At 40.1% G+C, this 24825-nt stretch overlaps 1 protein-coding gene across 1 annotated transcript; it reads left to right on the plus strand.

Annotated features, from left to right (window-relative positions):
- The first annotated feature begins 123 nt into the window (after window positions 1-123).
- AKAP8L (A-kinase anchoring protein 8 like) lies at window positions 124-20623 on the plus strand. Its single transcript, XM_080993761.1, is given in 14 exon segments — window positions 124-247; window positions 250-285; window positions 4195-4227; window positions 5713-5950; window positions 8786-9245; window positions 9707-9824; window positions 10681-10724; window positions 12132-12186; window positions 14304-14412; window positions 14841-14982; window positions 15368-15473; window positions 16441-16571; window positions 17594-17689; window positions 19414-20623. Coding segments are annotated over 14 exon segments (2037 nt in total). The 5' UTR covers window positions 124-138; the 3' UTR covers window positions 19774-20623.
- Window positions 20624-24825: the final 4202 nt, after the last annotated feature.

Genomic DNA, 24825 nt, shown 5'->3' on the forward strand with positions numbered 1-24825 from the left:
ATTGGCATCCGCAATTGCCTTATAGGTTAACCGAAGTGGTTCTGATCGATGCCTCCCGCCTCTAATGAAATACGAGGGCTCTAGGCCTCTGCTCCCAATAGCGTGCCAGGGGGGCGGGACTAACCGCCGTAACCGCCAATGGCTGACCGGCTAGGTGAGCGAGTGCGGCCAACAGTGTCGGGAGGCGGGGCTAGCAAGCTGCCGTTGCCGTCTGGCGCAGGAGGTAACGGGTGTGAGGAGTGTGGTTTTGTAGTGGAGCCGCCACCGCCATCATGAGCTATTCAGGTGAGCGTCGGGGGCCGGGTGAGGGGGGGGAGAGGGCGGCTGCCTGTCGGGCGTGAGGATGGGGGGCCGGGTTCCTCCCACCCACCGCGAGTGGGCCAAAGGGAGCGCAGGGCCCGGCCCTATGTCAACATCTCGGGGGGTGGGGTCAGCAGCGCTGCCTTTCCCTTCTCTCCTGGCAACGCTGCAGTGACCCCCGTTCCCCGCGGGGGTGGGTTGCTGAGGTGTTGTCGTTTTCCCGTTGCTCCCGCCAAATAAAGAAATGGCGCGTGGGGGGCGGGGAGGTTCTTGGACGGTTTCAGGCTGTGCGCGCAGGGTGCGCCGCCCTCCTCAGCCGCCCGCCCCTCGTTGTGCCAATGTGCGGAGGGGATTCGGGGAAAGGTGAATGTCAGCATTGCTCCTCTGCGCCCGCCGCCTCAGAATCGGGGTGGGAGGGAAGGAAGGAGGGATGAATCTTTGCGTCTCTGCCGCCTTTGCACACGCGCACCCCACTGCTTGGTATCTGCGAGCGGTTATAATAGGAGTGGGTGTGGGAAGGTGGCGCAGGAAGAAAAAAAAGGGGGGGAACCTTCCCCCGTGTCCGATCGGTTATGGCTTCCCTTGGAATAACTGCCATTGTTTCCCCCTTGCTGAACCACCAACTAACACTCTTTGGGATTTAGAAAGGCTATTTGCCAAAGAGGAGTTGCTTTCTAAATAAAATAAAATAAAAACGCGAACGTGGCATGCCCACTTGAATCCTAGCTGCCCGCTATTCGTTTAGGTTTATGCATGCGCGATGTTATACGGTTATCTGAACTTGCGGTGTCAACATTTGCCTTTCTAGCCCTTTGGTTATGTAAGTGTGGAACCAAATCTATTTCATAAAATATGAGGTAGGCTCTTCATTATCAGTATGGTTGCCCAGCTACAGATGGAATTATATGTAATTAAAATAGTCTGGCACCTGTGCCCCAGTGCGTGTTAGTGCATACTGAAGACAAACCTGACTGATTTTTGTCTGAAAACTTAAAAAAGCAACCCCAAACAGTTTGCTGGCTGCTTTGGACAGCTTTGGTGCACTTAGAAGTGATAGAAATTCTTCCATGGATCACTTGCTAAGTCCCATATGTGACAGATGCAGGTGGTATTCATTCCCTCAGCATGTACCATGGTCAATATTTTTCTCAGTCATTAATATTTTTATCAAAGGTAAAGGTAAAAATAGAGTATGGAGTTCTCTCTTAAAGGTAGTTCTTAACCCTTACCATCCACATAAGATAGTAGCTTCTCCCACTTCTCACCTGAGATCTTTCCTTTCTCCTCCCAGCCTCTCACTCTGGGAGACCAACATTTCCCTGATCAATGTGTTTCTAACTAACCTCAATTAGTCATATTTTTGGCTTCAAATGTTTGAGTAGGGACTTGATACTGGAATGTGAGAAGCATGGGTTCTGTCCAGCTGCATGTCTGGAGTTCTACTTGCACCATGGGACTTCCTCTCCCTCCACATCTTCAAAATCTTCTCTGGAGCATCCTCTGGAGGAGATTCTGAGGGTGGGGGGGATTGCAGGGGAGAGGAGGGGGAAGTTCTGGTGTGTAAGCAGAAGTCTACTGTGCTAGTGAAATAGCAGTACTGGAAATACTGTAATACTATATTTCTGTGAAGTTTTGACACATTATCTTTGTTCTGAAATAAAGATACTTTAGATTTTAAAGATATGCCTAATTTGATGATTATCTGAAGAGTTAATCACTCCTGTTTTGATTTCAAATGGGTTATGATAGTTAAATGAAAAATTTTATTAGCGAGCAAGGTGCCGGGCTTACTTTGCACCAGGAATTGAACACCAGGAATACAAACGGGTGAAAGCATATGTAGTGTGCTTCTCACTGTGAACAGAGTGCTCCTGAGTAAAAGCAGTCATCCCCTTACTTGAACAAATTAAGATTGTGGGCAAAAATGCTGAGCCACAATCACATACATACATACATCAAGTAAAGTCCATTGAACTCAATAGGTTTACTTCTGAGATGTGCACTGTTAGTGGCCATTTGTAGTGGCTATACAAGTTACTTGTACTGATTCTGATGTACTATAGGAGTTGTATTCTGTGTCCGCTAAATGGCTACAAAAGTTCTTGTGCCTCACAATATTGCTGTATCTTCTGAAGAAGTGCAGGTCCCTTAAGGTCTAATTCATCTTTCAGCAAATATATTTTTGATTAATTATACAAATCTAGTTGTTCAGAATTGGTGTATTTTTCATCTTTAGTAAAAGGACTGTGTGCTAGGTTTCAGAGGACTACTCTTCTGGTACTAGTTCAACCTCTTTATAGGAGATTGTAGCAGTGATACATGCTTTACAGCTAGCCGTTGTAGCTCTTTGCTCCTTGTGGACTTTGATTCCTTTTAGAAGGGTAGTGTTGAAGTTAAAAGGCCTTAAGCAGCAGAGTTCTGAATTAGTACCTAAATAGTAGTTATTGCTGCTTCAAGGTCAGTGCATTGTCATTTATAGTCTTGGTTTATGGAGAAGAGGGTGTCTGTTTATGTGCTCCTTCACACCTTCTGTGGGAATTCCCTATTATCCCCTTTTACCATGGTTCACTGTTATGTGATTGTTAGTGATTCTGCTAATGGATGTTCCAAGGAAATAATGCTTAGGCGCTCCCTTAGTAACAGTTACACAAAATAAATGAGGGTAGAGAAGGGATGATGTGTGAGATGGGAGAGACAATGAGCATGTGATCCTGTGGCCTACTCCTGATCTCTAAACTATAGTTGTACGTTACATATATACTGGCCTACAAATGATTACTCACTCCCTAATATTCCAAGCTAATGTAAATTAGCAATAATCCTTTTCTTATTTACTTCTGGTCAGAGCGCTTTGAAATGGAGATTTCACTGGATGCAGTTGAACTTGTAATCCTTATGCTATTGATTTAAACAGGATTGATTCATGACATTATCATTGAGCCTATTTTTGTCTGTGTAGTAGTCTCCACCATTTGGGCAGGTGAAGAAGGTCTGAAGGGGATATTGATATATATTTTCAGCAATGTCCTTATGAACGCTAAGTAAATCTGTCTGAGCCTTACTTTTATTAGACTACAATAAAGTAATTAAAAACAATTATCCTAGTGTTGTGCCAGTTTGAGAATTTTCATGCACATGAGTATATGTGTGCTGTAGAATGTTTAAGAGATGACAGAAATGAAAGAGAAACTTTTAGATAAAGTTGGAATACAGAGGGCAATGTTGACAGGAGGCTGAGGGATGAAAAATGTGCATTTGAAATGGCTTAATTTAATTTAATAAACTATAAATTGAAAAATGAGGTGCCATAGGTTACTAGTGGGATACATTCACAAGATGTTGCAGGCTGATAGGTCTCAATAGCTTTGTAATGTTTTTGCTCTGTATTGCTAAGGTATACAAACTTTGTTTGGATGCTTCTTGAACCTTCAGAAGTGCTGGATTCTTAGGATTCTGCTATCTCAACATACCATACCACCCTTTTCTACGCCCCCCATGCTGTCTATAAACATAGCCTGGGATTTCCTTTCAGTGGCAGTGCTTGCCATAGTTGTTCAAGTCTGTGTAACTCAAGGTTAGCCTATCGTTATTAGCAACAAGAGTACACACCAGATGAAAGGGTTCTACAAAATAATATTGTAGACTGCAGGTTAGACCATGGGAAGTGCAGATAGCACATTCCATCTGTCTACAGATCAAAAAAATGTCAATTACAAGCTGTCAAATGAAATGAAGTTAGGTCAATTTTTGTTAAACTTTTTCTTGTGATTTAACTGTCATTCAATGAATATTCATGCCAGGTCTGCTTAGTATTTTGAATAGTACTTTGGATAGATTGATAATAACCTTATAACTAACATGATTTTTTACCTCGGGGGGGTATCTTCTTTCTAGGTTATGGAAACTGGAACTCTGGCACAAATAGAGGCAAGTACCATAAAATCTTAATTGACTGCCCATATGGATAACAGTTAAATCAAAAAGTAAATTCAGAACTATTGTTGAACTGTAACGGTTTTCACAGTTTTGATGTATTTCCTCCTTTTAATATCTTCTGGCACTCATGCTCCTTTTATCCATCAATATTGTTAAGTCAATGTTACACTTGCTGGCCTTGTCAATGACACTACTGCAGATTCTTACTTATGGCTGATATTTGATCATCTGTATGTTTAATTTGGGCATTAATTTATCTCCTTCCACCTCCCACGTGCTAATAATCATATTCATGTTAACTCAGAAATAGCCCAATTACTTCATTGAGATTTATCACAAGAAATGTGCATAGCATTATAGCTGAATTCTGCTTGCTTGCTAGCTCTTTTCCAAATGTTCAAAGAATAACAAAGCATCATGAACTTTCATAGGAAGTTCAGCTGCAATACTATATAGAGTTTGGGGGGAGTAAGCCCCACTAAATTAAATGAGATTACTTCCAAACAACCATATTTAGGATCACAATGTTAAGCTATAATTGTATAAACAGCAGGAATTCAACCCCTTGGAACAGAACGGGACGATTTCCAGTAAACATGTATAGGATGCAGTGTTAGTTTCAAATTATGAAGTGTGGGTATGGAGATAGTAACAATGGAGTATATAAATCATGGAAGTCATGCTGGGGATCCAGTTCTGCATTGTATTCTGCAGTCCAATTACTATTGTAAATGGCTTTCGGATGCCTGATGGGGAGCAATTCATAAATGAAATAAATTATAAGTAGTCAGTACTATTAGCTTGAATAACTTTATTTTACTGGATGTGATGAATTTTCATTTCCACCCTTAATCAGTTTTAGTTCTAAATTTGTGTCCTTACAGTATTGTGTGAAGATGAAATATGGTGTCTTGCAATTAGGTTCTCTTCTTATTGACACTGTTGTGCCACTTGCTAGAATTTTTTAAGTGATTTGAGAATATTTTATTGGCTATCCACAAATTCAGCAGATTTCTTATGTAAATGAATAATTGTAGATGCTGGGGTAGGTGCTGAGTGTCTCTCCTGAAAACTCTCCCTCCCCCCCGTCCTAAAGAGAGGTGGATCATTATCCAAGGTAAGATGTGCTGTTCATGGAGGCTGCCACCTTGGGCCCCTCTAGCAATCAGGATACACCTGACGGTATTGTTAATGGTGCTATAGTTGGAGATAATGCCAATGCTGTAGCAGCTGAGCCCTTTTGCAGATGAGATAAAAATGAAGGTTGACTTTAGCAGGAAATTTGCTATGTACTTTTTCCATAGGTAAGAAGATTAATATTTGGTAGGAGTTACAGAAAATGTTTGTCCAGACATTTTAGACACAGCTATATCCTGAAGAGGAGCATTCTTGACAGTGATAATCTTGCATTAGATGCTTATGTATGGCAGGCAATCTATGCTTACCAAAAAATTCAGTGACTGCTTCTCATTTCAGGTTACGAGGACTATAATTATGGATATGGATACAGTCAGGATAACTCTGGCAATTATGGGTACGGTATGGCCACTTCAAACTCTTGGGAAATGCCTAATTCAGATACAGACATGAACTATAACGCATCCACTGGCACCAGTGCTGATGTAATAACAAAATTTAACAAGCGCTTAGATATGGTGTCTCATCTAGAAACTGACACGATGCAAGGAGGACATTATGGCTCAGGTGGAGACAGGTGAGTGTAGAGACAAAGGTGAAAAGGTTCAGTAATAGTTATAGATCAGGGCAGTTTCTGAAAGACATGTTGATCTAATGTGCTGTTGCCTAAGAGCTGTTCCCTTTGTTCTCCGACTGATAGTATTGCTCTTTGCTTCATATCTTTGCTGTTGCTTACAGAGCTGGGGGGTGGGGAGGAGACAGAATTAGCCAAGTTGTACTTCCTCTGCCTTAGCTTTGAAAATAAGGTGCTTGTACAGTGGTACCTCGGGTTACAGACGTTTCAGGTTACAGACTCTGCTAACCCAGAAATAGTACCTCAGGTTAAGAACTTTGCTTCAGGATGAGAATGTAAATTGCACCGTGGCGGCAGCAGGAGGCCCCATTAGCTAAAGTGGTACCTCAGGTTAAGAACAGTTTCAGGTTAAGAATGGACCTCCAGAACAGATTAAGTTCTTAACCTGAGGTACCACTGTACACATCTTTTAGTGAGAAAAGTTTGTTAATACTGTAACAGTTGATAAATTAATTGTAATGAAATATTCTGAAAGAATACCAGGTTTTAACAACCTCATTTAGTTTTGGTTAGGTCACTAATTTCACAGAGTGTATGTCAGGTACCATCAACGTTAATGGGATATGTGTTTAGCTGGTTACCATAACTTAAGTTTCTCTTAAGATTTTGCTCCAGCCAACTGTAACAGAAAATAAGTAAATAGAGAATTCTGTAGAATCTTTCCTCAGTACATTTCTCAGCCCTAGAAGGCATTAATAAATTGCTTAAGTTATTGTTCATACATAAGGAAGTTTACTTTGGATTGTTGAAGTGACTGGTGCTTATTGCTGTTAAGCTGGATATATGGTATAAAAAGATGTCAGAAGTATTTGCTTCACATTTATACCTGAGATTTTAACAGTTTTAGAGACATCGATTCCCAGACAGTTGGTGCACTTTACTAGAATGGCTACATTTAGGGTTTTATTGGTTGACAGTCCTGTTTCATGGATGCATTTCTAGAGATCAGGTGAATGAACTATGTCTAAATAAATTGTATGTGTTATTCCCTCTGGGAAAGGTGTCAAGGGGCCACTGTATTATAACCTGTTTTGTGTACATTCATGCAGCTTAGTGGAATCAAAGCATATTAGTTTAACTGTAATGGGTAAATTATGCATAGCATTCAGTATTGCTTTTCTCTGTGTTGTCACTGTTTGTTTACCAGGTTCTAAAAGTAGCTTACAGTATCATAGAGCATGTTAATATTTTTTATTTTAAAATACCTTCACTTCTCCTTAATATCTTACTGATATTGTGTCAGTTTTTAATTTACGACATTTTCATAAAAATAGAAGATGCAGGAGATTTACAGAAATCCTTAAGGGATTACATAGTATCAAATGTGGTTTTGGTAGTGTGTGCTCTCTATTTGCACTCATTAAAACAGCATCTCTTGCCTAAGAAAGGTAATTGTTGTAGATAGTTTTGCCAAATAGTATTTCTGTGTTTAAACTACAGATTTCATGTGCTGGAAGAGTATAAAAGTTTAATCTCCCCTTTGCAGATACTGACTCAGGTTGTCAGGCTCTGCTGAAGTTGCAACCCTTGCACATTTGGAAGCCAGCGTGATGCATCTCCCTATTTTCAGTTCTATCATACTAGGTGAATATTAACCCAGCACTGTTAATTCTCACTTGAGAGCCTAGGTGAGCATTAGAGACTAAATAGCAGGAAACTGAAATAGATTTATATTTTTGTAAAACAATTTCATAGAAGGCTCAGCTACAACAGTGAGTAGTACTATGTTATAAATTGGCACAAGAGCTTTGGGTTGATAGATGGAATATTTGAGCTTACCCTGATAGCTTTTAGAATGACACTTTCTGTTCAGAGTTAGTTTTTAAAGTCTCCTCCTCAGCCATTGTTTCCTTTCCATGTCCTTGCTTTCAGATCCTTGATACAAAGCTTGACTGTTGATTTTTGCACTTGTGCCCAGTACTGGTTTATTAAGTGCAACATGACTTTGTTTTGGTCTGCCATAGCAATTGAAACAACATGCTTTCAGGAATAATGTGGATTTTGGCATTCAACTTCATCTTTGTCTCAGAGCCTCTGTACTGTTTTACATGCATAGTATGTAGTTTAAATTTAAAGTTATTCTGCAGCTTATGGAACATTCTTGTGAAATTGTGCTGGTTCAAAGCTCTCCTTTATAGAAACAAGTCAACTTGTTTGTCTCAGCCACTCATTATAGTGAGCATAGAAAATGGAATTGTAAGGTGTACTCACATATTTTGTCTGCACTGAGCTTTCCTGCAGGCAAAATGTCATGTATAAGCATCTCTTAGTATATAGCTGATTTCTGCTTTCTTTTCTTCTTACTAAAACCACTTTATTTTCCAAACTGCTAATAATTTGTGGGAGCCGACCTTGCATCCAGTGGCTTCACTTGTTTTGCATAGCTGAACACCTGAAGTGATTGGAGTGTGAAACCAGTAAAAGGAAAAAATTAAGAATTTGTATGACTCCCCCAAATTGAAGATATGTTTGTCAATCTGATCAGAGTGCTATGCTCTTTCTATGATTGACTGAGGCTAAACAGAACAAGAATTCTATGTAGCCTTATGTTGTTTCCCCCCCTCTATGCCCTTCCCCACTGCTATAATGCCCAAGGGAATAATTCTCATACTGAGTTAAAACCTCAGTTGAGCTTTGTTATTATCTTGACTCAAGAACAATTATGAGAGGTTGTTTCCTTTAATGTGACCTGTTTTACTGCCATTTTTGGCAGACACTTTAACATGGTGCTCTATATGCTACTGATTAGATTCCTTGCTTGCTGTGCAATTCTTGCAGGTATGATACATATGAGTCCTACGACTCAAGGCCTTCACTAAACGACCGTGATCTGTACAGATCCGGCTATGATTACAGTGAAGCTGAACATGACACCGACAATGCCTATGAAGGCCACTATGACAACTCCTATGGGAACCGCAGGGACCAGTACCACAACAGAGCACGTGACAACTTTGGCCACCGGGGTCAGAACTGGGCCAGAGACAGGCGAAATAACAGACCCATGGCTTCTGCATATTCTGGGCGCATGGGCGGACAGTGGAATGAACCGCCAGTGCCAATGGGAGGACGGGGCCATGGCCCCAATAGGCCCCCATCCCTTTTCTCCCACAAACTATTCCCTGAATACAACATGTTCCAGGGAATGCGAAGTTTCTCTGGCAACATGCGCTTTGGAGGAGGCGGCATGAAACAACGAATGAGGAGAAACTGGAAAATGTGGGATGCAGATTTTAAAGTAAGTACCTATGTGATCTTCTCCCACCTGTTTTCTGCCCCATTTTTAGGAACATTGCCCAGCAGGAGAACTACCTAGAACTGAGTGCAAAGGAGTCTGTTTTGTAATTTAAACTGTTTTATTATAGGGAACATTTTTCTTCTCTGTCTCTTACATCTGCTTGGCACATCTTTATTTTAAGCTGTTCTTTAGGAATCTCATTGTCTTCAGTATGCTGCCTTAGCACCGAAAAGATTAATCACTTGATTTTAGTCATATCTAGGAAGTGTGACCTGGGATTCATTCGTTCGTTTCGTATAAAATAGGTCAGGTCTTAGGTGTGCATGTCTGTACCTGTTGAAATGAGTTTTCTTGAGTGTAGAGAACTTAAAATGTGAATGAATGAACATTTCTTGGTTGGTGATAAGAGAACTTTTAGACTGTGCATGTGAGTAAAAACAGTCTTTTCTTTCAATTCATAGAAAAAAAGAATAAAGAATGAGCCTACTGCTAATAAACGAAAACAGGCTAACAGTTCTGATGAGCCTGACAGTAAGGCAGCAAAAACTGATGGCTCTGACAACTCTGACTCTGATAATGGTAAGAGCAAGTCACTGAAGCCTCCTGCCTTGTCTTCTTTTCATTGCACCTTAGTTTGCCAATACTGAAACATTAAAATAATTAAAAACTTTATTTAAACTGTAAGAAACCAATGATTTCAGGAATATAATATAAAAATAAGCTTCACATCATACTTTGGTTGTTCAGGAAAAGGGTGCATCAAGACAACCCGATTTCCCTCATCAGTGCAGGCAGACAACTTTGTTCACCAGTACTAAGAGTATAAGAAATAAAGTCCTTCCACATAGCATATAATTTTCAGGGTCTTCTGAGCCATTAGAGACCTTTAAATAGTGGGTAATCTCTGGAATTGCTGTTTGTCCTCATACATTTGTATCAAATGGTGTTTTTCACCATTGTGTTATTAAGATTCTGATTGCAGCCCCAGCGTCCATGTTAGCAGGTCTTTTGAGCATGAATTACAGAAGCAGCCATCCTAGAGATTTAACTGAGAAACTTGGTGGGGCCATTACAATAACACTTTCACACATATTGGAATCTCCCTATAAATGTTAGTCCAAAATTTAGAAACCAGTTGGCATTCCAACCAGAGATGAATAAAGGTACCTCTGCCCCCCCCCCCCACAAGCGATCTGGAAAGAGTCCAGATATTCTAGAAATCTGTATCAGTGTCCGATGCCATGTATGCTATTTTTTATTAATGTTCATTAAAACTTTTTGTGAAATATTTCAGGCTTGCAACCCTATACCCACTTACCTGGGAGCAAATATAATTGAGCTCAGTAGAACTTGCTTCTGAGAAGTCATATATAGGGTTGCACTGTTACAGTCATTTTATAGTCTGTATTGTTACTTGATATGTTGTTCTTTTCAGAAGAGGGCCCTGAAGGAGAAACTACTGAGAAGGGTTCTAAAAATGTGAGTCTGAATTTAGTCTTGCTTCAAAGTTTTATAATCCCAGTGTCTTATACATATACGATAGGAACAAGAGTTACAAATGATGTCCTGCCATGCTTGCCTTTCTGTTTAGGGAGAGACCATGTACAGTTCCTTTTTTCTGTTGTTCAGAGACCTAGTGTGACTAGGTGATGAATGAATGTTTAAAGAACAAAGCTGACTCAAGGCACTGGTGCCCGAGGTGAACACAAGCTCATTCCTCAGCCTCACTACAATAAGTAGTATATTAATTTAAATTGTTGATAATTGGCTCTCCTTTAATGATTCTCATGATATGTAGACTGGGGTAACTCATTCACTTTGCTTTGTGTCAGGTCTGACACTGAGAAGACATACTTGGTGTTTTTTCAGTTATTTATTGAAGATTTAACATATAGATCTATTACAAAATACATCTGCTTCCAAATAATTACTAACATAATTTATTATGTTGTGCTCAGATATAGGATGGACAGAAAGTGTTAGTGTGCAAATAGAGAGTGAACCCTATACGGATTGCATTGCTGGCTATACATTGTAGGTGATTGGGATTGTGCCAGCTGACTCTGCTCCCATCTGATGTTAGTGCATGTTAAAGTTGGGGTTTGTGTACATATAGCTCAATATAGGTAGGTCTGATTTGTGTAAATTGTGTTCCCCAAATCAGATCTGGCCTACATGCATAAGGCCCCCTACTGTAATATGGCATTCCTTGCACTGGTGTCAGGCAGATGTAGTGATAGGATGGATGCAGCAAAAGGGGGTTAGGCCAGCTGACACAATCCCCCACCTTTTAGCTATGTTTGTGTATGGCTAAGAACTTAAGAAGGCATAGGAGTGGCCCTCCAGATATTGGTGGACTACAACTTACATCATCTCTGACCATTGGCCATGTGCCCTGGGGCTGATGGGATTTAAAGTGCAACAACGTTAGAAGAGCCAAAGGTTCCTTACCTCTGGCTTAGAGTTTGAGCATAGAGTTATAGTTTGATCAGTGCAGAACTGAGCGGAGTCCTATTTCAGTCCATACTATCCAAATGTAGTTAGTGTCAATTTTCAAATTTTAATTGCAGATATTATTTTGAGAGGTTTCATAGAACATGAAATTCTTAAACAAATTCTGATGCAGCTACAGGTTCTTTCATTGCTCACTGTTGCAGCGAATTTAAAGGATACTCACAATCACAGCCTACTATATTGATGTTTCTAGTAAATGGTAATTTTGTACTGTGGTTATGAACAGTGGCTGTTTTTTGTCTAAGCCCCAAATCATCTTGGTAGCTAGCAGCACTCCTGATTACTTGATGTAAAGGTTAGTTCTACATGTGTTGTTACCTTGCCTGTAAGCAAGTGCAGCTCTATGCTTCATTGTCTTTAATTACATTTTAGGAGGGAGAGGGAGAAGGAGGTGAAGATGAGGAAAGAAAAGGAGACTCTGAGAAAGGTAAGTTCAAATGTACATGCATTAGGGTACTTCTGGTGATCATGTTATTTTTTGTGACAAGATGTGTGGAATATTGTGCAATTTCTTTCTGGGAACTTGGTGTATAGAATAATCAAATCACTGTATCCTTTGAATAATTTGGTGTACTGATTAATTCCTTTCTTTCTTTTTGGTTTGTATCTTTTATATTTATATTTTTCTTGTTTTGTATTTTTTCTTTTTAGTTTTGAATATTTGGATGTAATGTTTAATATATGCTTTCTTTGTAATTTTTAAAAATGCAATAAAGATTTTTTTAAAAGATGTGTGGAATATTGCAGGAGATACGCATTATTGTATTAGAGCATTTTATAAACCACTGATAAATTCCAAGTTTCAGTTTTTACATGTTGGTTCAGAACTAACCTAGCAAGTATTCCCTAATAATACATGTATCTTGAGTACAACACAATTAGTTAAATTTACAATGATCAAAATATTCAGGTAGAAGAGTTTTACATTGTGATGTTAATTCTAGCAATTCCCTAGACTATTTGTGGAGGTAGGCTATAACTGTTTTGAACTAGTTTCCAGTACCAATGTGGCTATGCCTTCAGCATGCACAGCAGATCACTTCCAGACAGTGAAATTATTCAAAAATAATAGCTCCCAGAAGCAATAAAAATCTGCCAGTTGGCTATGCTGAATATTGTTACACATCATCCTAATCTCCGAGTGGTGCAAGATTATAGAAGTCCAGGCACTTACCCAGTATTTGTGTTTCCCTTGGAAATGAGGCACAGCAAAGACTGTGGTTTCTTGGATATATGGTTATTTACATATGTATACAACCTGAGCCTATGGTAAGCGCTTATAGCATTACAAGATGTACTCGCTTCATCCCACAGTCTTAGATGCCAGCAGAAATCAGCCATGGCCCTCTGTCACCCTGCTCCAGTTTGCTGCCTTTAACTGACTGCCACCTTTTCCCTCACATCATTCCCAGCTGCAATCCTATACCACTACTCTCCTTCCAACCCTGGCCTTTGTCCTGCAAGCTAGCTATGACTTGAAGGAGAGGCTTACACCCATTAGTCCTCCAGCACAGAGTACAGTCATACCTTGAGTTACAGCCGCTTCAGGTTGTTTTTTTGGGTTGCGGACCGCCGAAACCCGGAAGTAGTGGAACGGGTTACTTCCGGTTTCGGCAGTCACACATGCACACCGAATTGCAACCCACGTGTGCACAGACGCAGGTTGCGAACGTGCATCCCGCACGGATCATGTTCGCAACCCGAGCATCTACTGTATTTGCTTTGTTAATCGTCCATTACCTTCCTTTTGTTTTCCTTGATGGCTCTTCTCTGAGGTTTTTTCCTGAACTTGAAACTGGTTTGGCCTGTACTACAACCTTTTGCTAAATCCAGTGTTTGGCACCCATGTGTTAGAACCGGGGTCCAGGAACCCCACAAACTCATAATATAGAAGGAGAGGTTGCTGGTTTGTTTCTGTTCTTATTTTTTATTATATTTTTGTGCTGTTGATACTGTAATTCTATTTTGTGGACAGCACTGAGATCTATGAGTATAGAGCAGTATACAAATGTAATAAAAAATAATAATATAAGCAGCAACACTTATACCTGGAATAACCTGAAGAGAATTCTTCTGTGTGGGATCAAGCTCAGAGTTCGTCTAAACTGTAACTCACACTTTATCCTTTATCCAATGACCAGGCAGATTCCTATTTAATATGTAGTACTTTCCAATTAACCTGTGAGGCAAACTAAATGTTTTTCTTCTCATATAAACCATCACTGAACAATTGGTTTTGTGTATCCCACAGTTGTGTCTCCCAACAATTATATTTGTCTTAAAACTTTAAGTAGCAATTGTGCTTCCAAGTCTGATTAAACTCCAGGAAACTAGCACTTTGTGAATTATTTTATGTATTCATTTAGAAAATTTACAGACTATTTTATTTTTTTTAAAAAAAAGATTCAAGCGGTGTACAGATAAGTTATAGTATGGCCTCTTCATTGAAGGTAGATTAGGAACCTGGAGCCCAATCTTACCCAGGAGTTCAGTAAGGTCCATGAGTAGATATTCTTTAAAAATAAACTGATCTTATTCATGTAGGAGCTATGACCATTCAAGAAGAGATCAGTCAAATCAAGCGCAAATTGCAAGCTGGTAAGAAAACTCAAGAGAGGCAAAAAAAGAGGTATCGTGATCGGATGGTGGAAAGGTAAGTCCAACAAGTTGTTGGAGGTTGATGTTTCATGTTGTACTTTCAAAAGTTTTTCAAAGGTATAACATTTAAAAACAAGCAATTCTCTGTTTAAATAATAATAATAAGCCAGTGCCCTTCCAGTGCTCTACATCACAGCTGTACTGAAGTTCTGTGCAGTCTTGGGGATTGCTGGTAGGGTTAGAACAAGAAGTTGGAGGGCTGATGGTCTCACGTATTCACCAACAACAGTTTCAGGATACATGGTCTATAAAGAGTTCAATTGGGAATAAGACAGCAGTGTTGCTTATTCAAGCACACCTAGTGTATTGTAGTTCTTTGCTCTAGTAAACTATATCAGCTTGACTACATAAAGGAAACTGGAAGTTTTCAAATTACTGTTGTGCAGATAAAAATATTTTTCTTTATTTGATATGTCTTAACAGGATTCAGTTTGTATGTTCGTTGTGCAAGTATCGCACTTTCTATGAGGATGAGATGACCAACCATTTGGAGAGCAAATTCCACAAGGAACACTTTGCATTTGTTGGAACCAAGCTGCCCCAGCAAACAGCTGACTTCCTCCAGGTCGGCTTTTTTTCCCTTTGAGCATTCCATTTTCCTTTAGATATTAACATGCAAAGCTAGATGTGGCACTTTGCTTCATTTTCCCCAATCCCTCCTTGTCATTTGGTTTTTAATTATTTCAAGTGGGGCAAAAAATGTACTTTTGGATGACTGTCAGAGTAGAAAACATCAGCATCTCTCAGTTCATCTGTGCTGCTCTTGCATTTTTCAGTACACAACACATCCACACCATTACCTTAGTTCTTGCTTTTGAGAGAGATGGGGGAAAGGAAAGGAAGGCATAGCTTTGATTGTACTGTATAGTAATCCTAGCATGTTGTGCATTGGGCCAGGCCAGTATGGTAATATGCACTATTGAGTATTCATAAGCTTTTCTGCAATGCAGGAGTATGTTGCTAATAAAACAAAGAAGACAGAAGAACGCCGTAAAGCAATTGAAGATATTAATGCAGTTATACAACAGATCTACAAAGACCAAGATCTTACCCAGGGTAGGTGTCTTAAAATTCAGCTAAAAAGCAATACATACTGTTGTTTTCTTGGGTAAAAATGTTCAGTTTTCATTCAGAAAACTAGGATAGAGGATAGGAAGCAATTCCGTAATGTTCTGTGTGATTGAAAGATGTCCCTAAATTAACTTTGCTATTAGTTGAGATGGATATTGAATGACCCCCCCCCCTTTTTTTTGGTCCTTTGGTACAGTCGAGGGGGGTGCTTATGTGTGCAAAACAGTCATTGTGTGTATGGTAGGATAGGTACTTTTTTAGAGAGAGAATTTCCCCCACTGCCCCTGAGGAATGGAAGTCTGTTATTTCACCCTCCTATATATATTTCCTGCTATCAAAGGTTTCCTATAGGAATCCTATAGCCCTCCAGACGTTGCTGACAGCGTTTGCAACTCCCATTGTTCAGGTGCATTTTGCGACAGAGAATTTAATTAATTCAAGGGGTTTTTGAGCTCTGGGTACAGTACTTGCACCTAAGATTTCAGATTAAAACTGCCACTGCTGGAAGGAAAGGAGGACCTTTTTCTGCCTCCCCACTTCCAACCACTCTCTGAAGATTGGAGAAGGGACCCTCATAAGAATATTAGGGGGGTAGGCAGGGGAAGTATGGCTTTGGTTTTTGCAGCCTTCAAATGAGGACTAGACCATGTGAAAAATGAACATAAGATTTTAGCTGCAGTTTATTAATTTTCAGCTTTGTATTCTTGTTATTAAGAAGCACACCTAGACACTCAGTTGCGGCGCCCATAACCTAGGTTTAAGGTGCCATTTAGCTCCTAGTTTTCATATCTCACTTTCTAACACTGGTTACTGAACTACAGTGCTCATCATCCCTCACCATTGACGTGGTGGCTGGGGCTTATAGGAGTTTGTGTTCGCACAGCAGATGGCCATGGGTTTTCCATATGCATTCTACAGTCTGTAATATTATGACTTCTTTAACTTTTCTCAGACATAGGTATGGAACATTTTGTAAAAAAGGTGGAGGCTGCTCACTGTGTTGCTTGTGACCTCTTCATTCCGATGCAGTATGGAATAATCCAGAAACATCTGAAGTCCCTTGATCATAACCACAACCGCAGAGTAAGTGGAATTGTTGAATTAGCTGTTCACCACAAAAACACACTGGAGAAGCTTGAACAATCACTACATCATTCAACTTTATAATGGCAAAAGCAGATGAAGACTAAAGCAATTGAATAATTTAGGGGCTTTAATGCTTATTTTAACGTAAATATTCTTTAAAGAGCATGCTTAAGAGACTATAGTATCTATTTTAAATATATATATCAATATAGTATAGCTACTCTCCTGGCAGTAATATAGCCACTAATGGCATCCCATTACTTCCAAGCAGTTCTTTGACTGGAAATGTAGCTCCTGCTTGGTTTTGTTAAAAAACACACACACCAAAAACCTGCTTCATTAAATTTTTTAAGAAGTCTTTGAGTTGCAAACTGATAATTTGTTCGCTGAAATTCAGTATCCTTAAGCTAAAGAACTTTAAAAGTGCATTGGCCAATAAAAATTTTATGTAGACTTTTTGATCTTCTTTGTTAAACACTAATTTATGAAAGAGAGGTGTGTATATCTTGCTTCACACAGTGGGCATAGGTTGTGGAATCAGTTGATCGCTGCAGCTCAGTACATGTCTCTTTCTTTTGTCTTACCCAATGTTTACTGGGAGAGGTGTGGTACACATGCCACAAACAGACTTACACTGCCAAATATAAATTTGCCCTCAGATGTTTGGTTGGATATTAAGGTTCAGAATTAACAGTGGATAGGGTCCAGTGAATTGACAGGTGAGAAAGCAGATTTTTTCCTTCTCAGCTTCCACAGTCTAAGTCTAGAGTGGGGAACCTTTTTGGCTCCACAGGCCTGATCATTCTCAGGATCTGCCTTGCACACCAAATTTGACCTGTCAAAATCAATTTTGCTTGGGAAGTAGGAGGAGGTTTGTGAGTCTCCTTCCCACATTAAATAGTTCCTGATGAAAATGTGTGAAAAGTTACTGTATTTTGGAAGGCCTGTCTTGGTATAAAAAATAATGAAATGTAGGTACATTTTGTGCAGACCATTTATTTATGTATTTTGTCTTCTAGGCTATGATGGAACAGTCAAAAAAATCATCATTAGTAGTTGCAAGAAGTATTCTTAACAATAAACTTATCAGCAAGAAATTGGAGCGATATTTGAAGGTAAAACGTATAAACATAAGAACGGCCCACAGAGGGATTATGGGCAGAATCCAAAGTGGCATGAACGAACTTGATGCTTGCACTGTATAACTTCTTTCCTTCTACCTGCAGCCACCATGCATTCCTGAAATCTGCTCCAGAGGGTACCCTATCCCTCTAATGTAAATTTTGAGGGTGCATGGAAGGCTTCAGGGAAGAAGTGTGTAAGTCTGTTCCACTCACACACATGTTGGATACAACTCCCCCCCCAAAAAAAAACTTTAAAAGAGCCATATTGCTATGTTAACAATGGGAAAGCTTTTATTTTTTAATATTAACTGAGTTTTAATGTATTTTCCGCTAATCTCCATTTTATCTCTCTGCTTCATAGTGCACCCTCTCTTCTCTATGCCTTACTATAAGGGCACTCTCAGTTTATAAGTCTTCATTTCTCTCTGCAGACCACTGAACCCATTCCTTTTTCCATTTCCACATCTGTACGTGTCTGCACCTCCAACTTCTTAACTTCCCTATGTTTTCTTACTACAGTGGTACCTCTAGTTACGGACTTGATCCATTCCGGGGTACTGTTCACACCCTGAAAAGTCTGCAACTAGAGCACCGCAATAGAGCACTTCTGCGCATGCACGAGATGCGCAGAGCGCTTCTGCGCATGGCGAAACCCGGAAGTATACACTTCCGGGTTTGCCGCGTTTGTATCCTGAAAAAACGCAACCAGAGACTGACGTAACGAGGTACAACTGTATGCAGTTCTCTGCATCTTACAGTGGTTTTTTCTGTTTGCACCCAGTTGCTGTATACACTTTAAAAATCACCTCTCTCTCGTTTTGCTTTCTTTCCTATTGTGTTCCCCCTCAAAATACTTTATTGAGAGTGGCAGCAATAGCCCCAGGATATCCACCCTAGTGAAGGGTCCACAGATGCAGATGGACCATGTAGCATGCTTAGTATGCTGCAGCAGGCTTGAAAGACATCTCTGAATCCAGGAAGAGGAAGTGTTATATAGGCATTCTCTCATTTCCAATGCAATTTGGAAGGGTTTCAGTAGGCATTATATGTTCTTGTAAAGATGTGGGAAAGGGCCACAAATGATGGGATGTGGAATTTCCCCAAGTAGCTGCAAATAGAAGGGAGGAGACCACAGTCAGTCTGTGAACTGGGCATTGGGCACACCTAGACTGTACTCTATGGAGAGTTTTAACAACTTTTGCAAAATGAACAGTAATTGCTGTGTAAATTGCAAGATATTTTTAAACTCTTTATAAATTGATATGTACCCACCCACTGGAGTGGGATGACTTTTTAAATTTGTCACATCCTGGAGGTTAAAAGAAATGAGTTTGCTTGTATAATGGAGAACACATTCTTGTTTTCAGAAAGATTATTGAGACACTTGTTGGTTGAAATGCCATAGTCCCCCCCAAAAATGATCAGGGATCTTTCACTTGTATCAGAGACTTGATTATATCTACTAGTCAAAGAAAAGGAATGAAAGTTTCCTGATTTCTTGTTACTTTTGTATTTGATTTTCTTCAGGTTCTGTAGTTTAAAGCATACCAAAAATAAATAAATTAGTGCAATAGTCAAGGCCTTAAAATTATTTTTATGTGATGGCCCCACTCAACAGAAACTTGCTTACCCAGCTATATATTGTAGACTGCTCAGTTCCTTAAAGTGTGTGATGTCTAATGCTGGGTGTTAGGTGGTTCTGATTTGTTTTGCAGGGGGAGAATCCCTTCACAGATGATCCTGAAGAGAAAGAGGAACATGAGGAAGGTGAGGCAGGAACAAGTGGAAATATGGAGGAGGGAGCAGCTGAAGGTGAAGAAAACAAGGTTGAAGAAGAAACCAAAGGTGGAGACAATCTGGCTGAGGAAGACGTAGTTGAAGAAGGTACTGCAGAAAACAAAGGAAATGATGATGAAGAACCACCACCAGGACAAATGGAAGAGCAGAATTTGAACACATCCCAGGAATCATTTGCTGCTGAGCAGGAGCAAGAATATGATGAAGAAGAAGACAAAGAAAAAGAAGAAAGAAAAGGATTCATACCTTCAGAGGATATGGAACCACCTGATGAGTGAACTTGCACAGAAGGTTGAAGCGTTTTGAGACTCTGCATTAAAACTTTTTAAACCATAACTGTATTTGTGACACTACATGGCACGCAGCTTTGTTTCTCATTGACTACATTTTCACCTAGTTACAGCACTTGAAAGCCTTTATCTGTAAAGTGTTTTTGGAAATAGCTTTTTTTAACCAAATCTTCATTGTATTAGCTAGGTTTTGTGCAGTACAATTTTTAGGTGGCTTTATACTAGGAAAATACCCCCCCCCCTCCTTTTTGAGTAAATAACTCAAAACCAAATTGTGTTAATTGGCTTCCAACTTTGGGGGGAGGTAATTGTCCTCTAATTTTCTCCCCCCTCCCCCTTTAACTTTGTATATAGTTGAAGATGTTTTTGTTCCCTAGCCAGCCGTGTCTGGATATGTCAATAGCAGAATTCTGGGTTTTAAATTCTGCACGATCGGAGTAACTTCCATGCAACTGTAGCATTCTTCTACTCTACCTTTTTACTTTTAATATGCAGAAGTAATACTTGGGGGTCAGCACAATAGTTTTTCCAGTGCTTTTATTTAAGGATGAATTCTTCCAGTGGATTAAGATAATATTAGGATTACCTGTACATGTGGGTTTTTGGAAGAAGCAGCCACATGAAGGATGTGCAGGAAGCCTCAAAAAGGGATAAATGCATCCCAGCACATTCGTAAAAGGCAATTCAGCATTGCTCCTTTTGAGTTTTGTCCTGATGTTGTTTAGGGGACATCATTTATGCTGCTTGCCTTAGATTGCTATTCTGTAAATGAAGGCTATGGTAGCCCATATGAAAGATGAAGAGTGTTACAGAAACATTAAATATTCCCTTCAATGCAGTTCTTTGGCAGTTGTCTCATTCTAAATCATCCTACAATCTCAGCAATGTACTACTGCTTCTGTGTGTGTGTGTGTGTGTGTGTGTGTGTGTGTGGATACGTGTGTGCTTTTTTACTACAACCCAAGGTTTATTTTGGTTACACTCTGCCCCATGAAGCAATAGTGCTACAACTACTACTGTTCTTGTTCATCCTTCATTTATTATCGTGTGTTTCTCTTCAAGTACATGTGTGCTTCCTACAGTGAAAATCAAGTAGTGGACTGGACAAGGTTTTATGATCCTTTGTTTCTGCTTTCCTGCTACATCAAAGGAAAAGGGTGAGTGAAGTAATTGTTGCACCACAGGATGCAGGCCTTGCTGCCATACACCACTCCTGCTAACTTAAGCCTTTGAAACACCTAGCATCTGGAGCTATATGGAAATAAATATTGCTAGTAAATTGCAAAAGTCATTACATTTAATCAACAGAAATAGAAATGTTGAAGGAGGCTTCAGAGTACAGTTTTTCTTTAGGAATGTGTAATGACTCAAGTGTTTAGAACAGTATGCTATGTTTTGTACCTTATCAAGTCTTAGATGTTCCTGATAATGAATTAAATGAATATTGGGTGTACAGTACTGAAATTATAGAACTAAACTCTTTTCTACATATCTGAGCTGGCATCTTGAAATGAAGTGTGTGCTCTGTAAGTGAAGGAAATTTCTGCAGCAGCTGTTAGCGAAGGATACTAAGTTTTAGAAGTATTATGGCAGTCACTGATTGTGGTATAGGTTTCTAATCTTTAAGTAGTCATTGCTGCCTTCTTCAAGCCATTTTAGGTATTTGCCTAAATGATAATGTACAGTGGAACCTCAGGTTGCGGACATAATCCGTGATGGAGGCACGTCCGCAACCCACAGTATTTGCATCCTGAAGCACCACGTCTGCGCAGGCACCGGCACAATTTGGCCCATCTGCACAGGCGCGAGTGGCAAAACCCAGAAGTAAGCCGTTCTGGTACTTCCGGGTTTCCCGCGGTCCGCAACCTGAAAACGCGTAACCTGAAGTGTCCATAACATGAGGTATGACTGTACACGTTAGCAAAAGTGTGAGTTGCACAAAAATGTTAACTAGTTAGGGACAGCGTGTCCCATTCTGCTGCTTGAGGCAAAACTGGGAGTCCTGCTCTGCCACCCCACCACCTTTACCACTGGCACTAAATAGGTATCAACTTTTCCATCCCCAGTAGGGGTGGGCACCACCTCAGGGGTTTCTTCCTCCTGAGGTGGCGGCTTCACCCCACGTCATGGGTGGGCTGCGCCAGACTGTGGTACCAACCTACTTTGTAGCCATCTTTTTATCAGGTGGTTAAACCCAAAAGGAGTGGTATTCATTTTAAAGCTTATATATACTTCTAAAAACCTCAGTAGCCTCGTATGCATTTCATCTTCATTATTGCACTAACAGCCCACACATAAACATGCTTACTTGCTTGTTTGGAAAGGGGTGGAATTCAATGTAGTGCTAAGTGGGATATGCATGCACAGAACGAGGTCTGCTCACCCAAAAAGTCTCTTCCCTACACACACCTCCCCCTAAACCTGTTCTTTGGTTCCTCCCAAGCTTCCAGAGCAGATTTGCGGGGGATGTGGCAGGTGAATGTCCTCTTGCACCAGTAGACCTCATCTGTGCTTGCAACAACTTAGTAGAATCCTGCTGTAAGTCTCTGTAAGTGCAGTGGGACCTATTTTGGGATAGATGTTTAGAGTTGCAGGTTAAGCATGGAGTCCCCATGTTTGTCTCACAACTCTAAAGTAGAGGTGGGGACATATCGGGAGAAAACTGACAGGCATGAGGTCTGGATAGCCTAGGGTCAATTAGGTATGATATTGAATGTGTCTATTCTTCACACACCCACTCCCTGCAAAGCAAGTTGCAGCTTTAGGTGAAACAACACAGAAGGAAAGGTTAAACAGAGCAAATCTCAAATTTAGTAGTTAATCAGTAAAAACAAGAATAAAAGGGGATCTGGATCCTAAAACTTCTCTGCCATGTTTGACCCTTAATTGGAGGCTTTTATGGATTAACTTAATTCAAAGCCTGTTAAACTGGAGTCTGAGGGGCATCTCTAGAGGTTCCACTGTTATTAAGATTTTGTGAGGATAGCTGGGCTATCAAGTGCTATCGTAGAAGGGTAGTAGAGGAAGTGGTGTTGGCAGCAATTGTCCTGGTGCTAACTGCTTCATCTAGAGGCGGCTTTGTTGGGATTGAAGATCTGAGGAAGAGCCTTAGATTGTAAAATTATTAAAGGTTATCTGAATCCCTTATTAAACTTCATTCATCCATCCATCACACTCCATTACTGCTATTTACTAGTGAAAAGGAGGATAGATTGGTCCTTTTTGGAAATGTAAGGGGGCAGCTAAAGCTCTAATCCTATACAGTGGACGCTTGGGTTGCTAACGTGATCCGTGCAGGATGCACATTTGCAACCCACAGTGGCGCGTCTGTGCACACACAGGATGCAATTTGGCGTGCATGCGCAATTGCCAAAACTCGGAAGTAACCTGTTACAGTACTTTCGGGTTTCGGCGGTCCACAACCCGAAAAAACGCAACCTCAAGCACCTGTAACCCGAGGTATGACTGTACACACTTGTCCAAGTAAGTCCTATTGAACTTTGGTATCTACTCAGAAGTTAGCTCCACTATCAGATTTTACCGTAAATTCTAGGCGCAGCTAGACAGTGAATTAAGGATAATGCCATAACATTGTATCTCTTTAGGGGATGAATACTATTTCTTCACCTATACCATACTCCTGGTTCTTCTCAGAAAACATGGAAAATATTTCTGACATTTAAGAATTTCACAGCAGGGAAAATTCCACCATGTATAGCTTCTTCCACTGCAACAGAGGTGGAAAACTACCTGGTGAAATTACCCCATCTATGCAATTCTTTAAAGCCTTTTAGTCTGGGCCTGGCACCCGTTTCTCTTTAGTATTGTTCATGATATATGTACGTCTCTGTTTCTTTCTCTTCAAATATGTACAAAGTAGCCTCCTGCTTGAATGTTATTGACTGTGTTGCTGTACCAAATGTCAATTTTGTACATCGGTTTTAGAATTCGTTATCCTTTGTCATGAATTACAGTGTTCTGTCTATATAAAACTAAACTAAATCAAGTTGTGATTGCCCGACAGTGATTAAAAAAAATAGCCAGAGCATTTGTTTTAATTGCAGCTTTGCCATGTGTGTGGAATTTTGTAAAGCTGCTGCTGAATCTGGAAAGCAGTGATTACTTTCACTGAAATGTGTACTTGGTAAATTGCAGAAAAAGCTAGACTCCATTTCTATATCCACTCGACTGTATACAACTACTTTGTAAGTCCTGTAGTGTTTCCCTGTATCATAGATTTTGCTATTTCTTTTCATAGAATTTAGTTCTCGTCTAGAGATCAACCTGTGTCTGAAGTGCCAGGTTCATTTTGGAGCAATTGGCTTGTGCATGCTCACAGCTAAATTTCTAGGTCCTTAAATTTCTTCAGCTGCTTTTCCAAAGGAGATGAGCAAGGTTCATAGCAGCTGTCTAACCTACTTCCATATACAGCCTCCACTACTGCCTAGTGTAGCTTCTATCAATTTTATTTGCTATAGGGAACAAATCACACAATCTTTTTTGTACAAAAGAGCATACCTAGCCATCATGGATTGTACAAACATGGGGGCAAAGGTTAAGAGTCATGTTCCTTGCTTCAGTCACTTTTGCCTCTGGCCCCACCTGCTCCTAAAATGTGGCCCACTGTCTGAAAAAGGCTCACCATGCCTGCTTTACAGGGAGAAGTGGGGAGCTCCAAAACTGGACATCATAACTGAACAATGTACTTATCTCTTCTTTATTTCTGCTGTTGCAAATAACAAATAAATGGTTGTTCATTTGTTTCCTCATCATGCTTATCACTGAGGATGAATGTACTGATTTGCACAAAGTACACTGGACTGTGGGTGGAAAAACCCAGGATTAAATGTTGAACCAATATGATTATCAAGGATATCACAAACTATGATGCTTTTTCTCTGTATAGTTGGGGAAATTGTGCTTCTTCAACCAGTTGGTTTTCACTATAGCTATGCTGTGCTATCACAGATCTGCATTGTACCAAATTCTGTAAGTACTGGTGCCGTTACCGCACAAATGAGTTAAACTGTTAGGATTGCA

Source organism: Podarcis pityusensis (genome assembly GCF_964106645.2).
Source record: "Podarcis pityusensis genome assembly, chromosome: 2".
NCBI lineage: Eukaryota > Metazoa > Chordata > Lepidosauria > Squamata > Lacertidae > Podarcis > Podarcis pityusensis.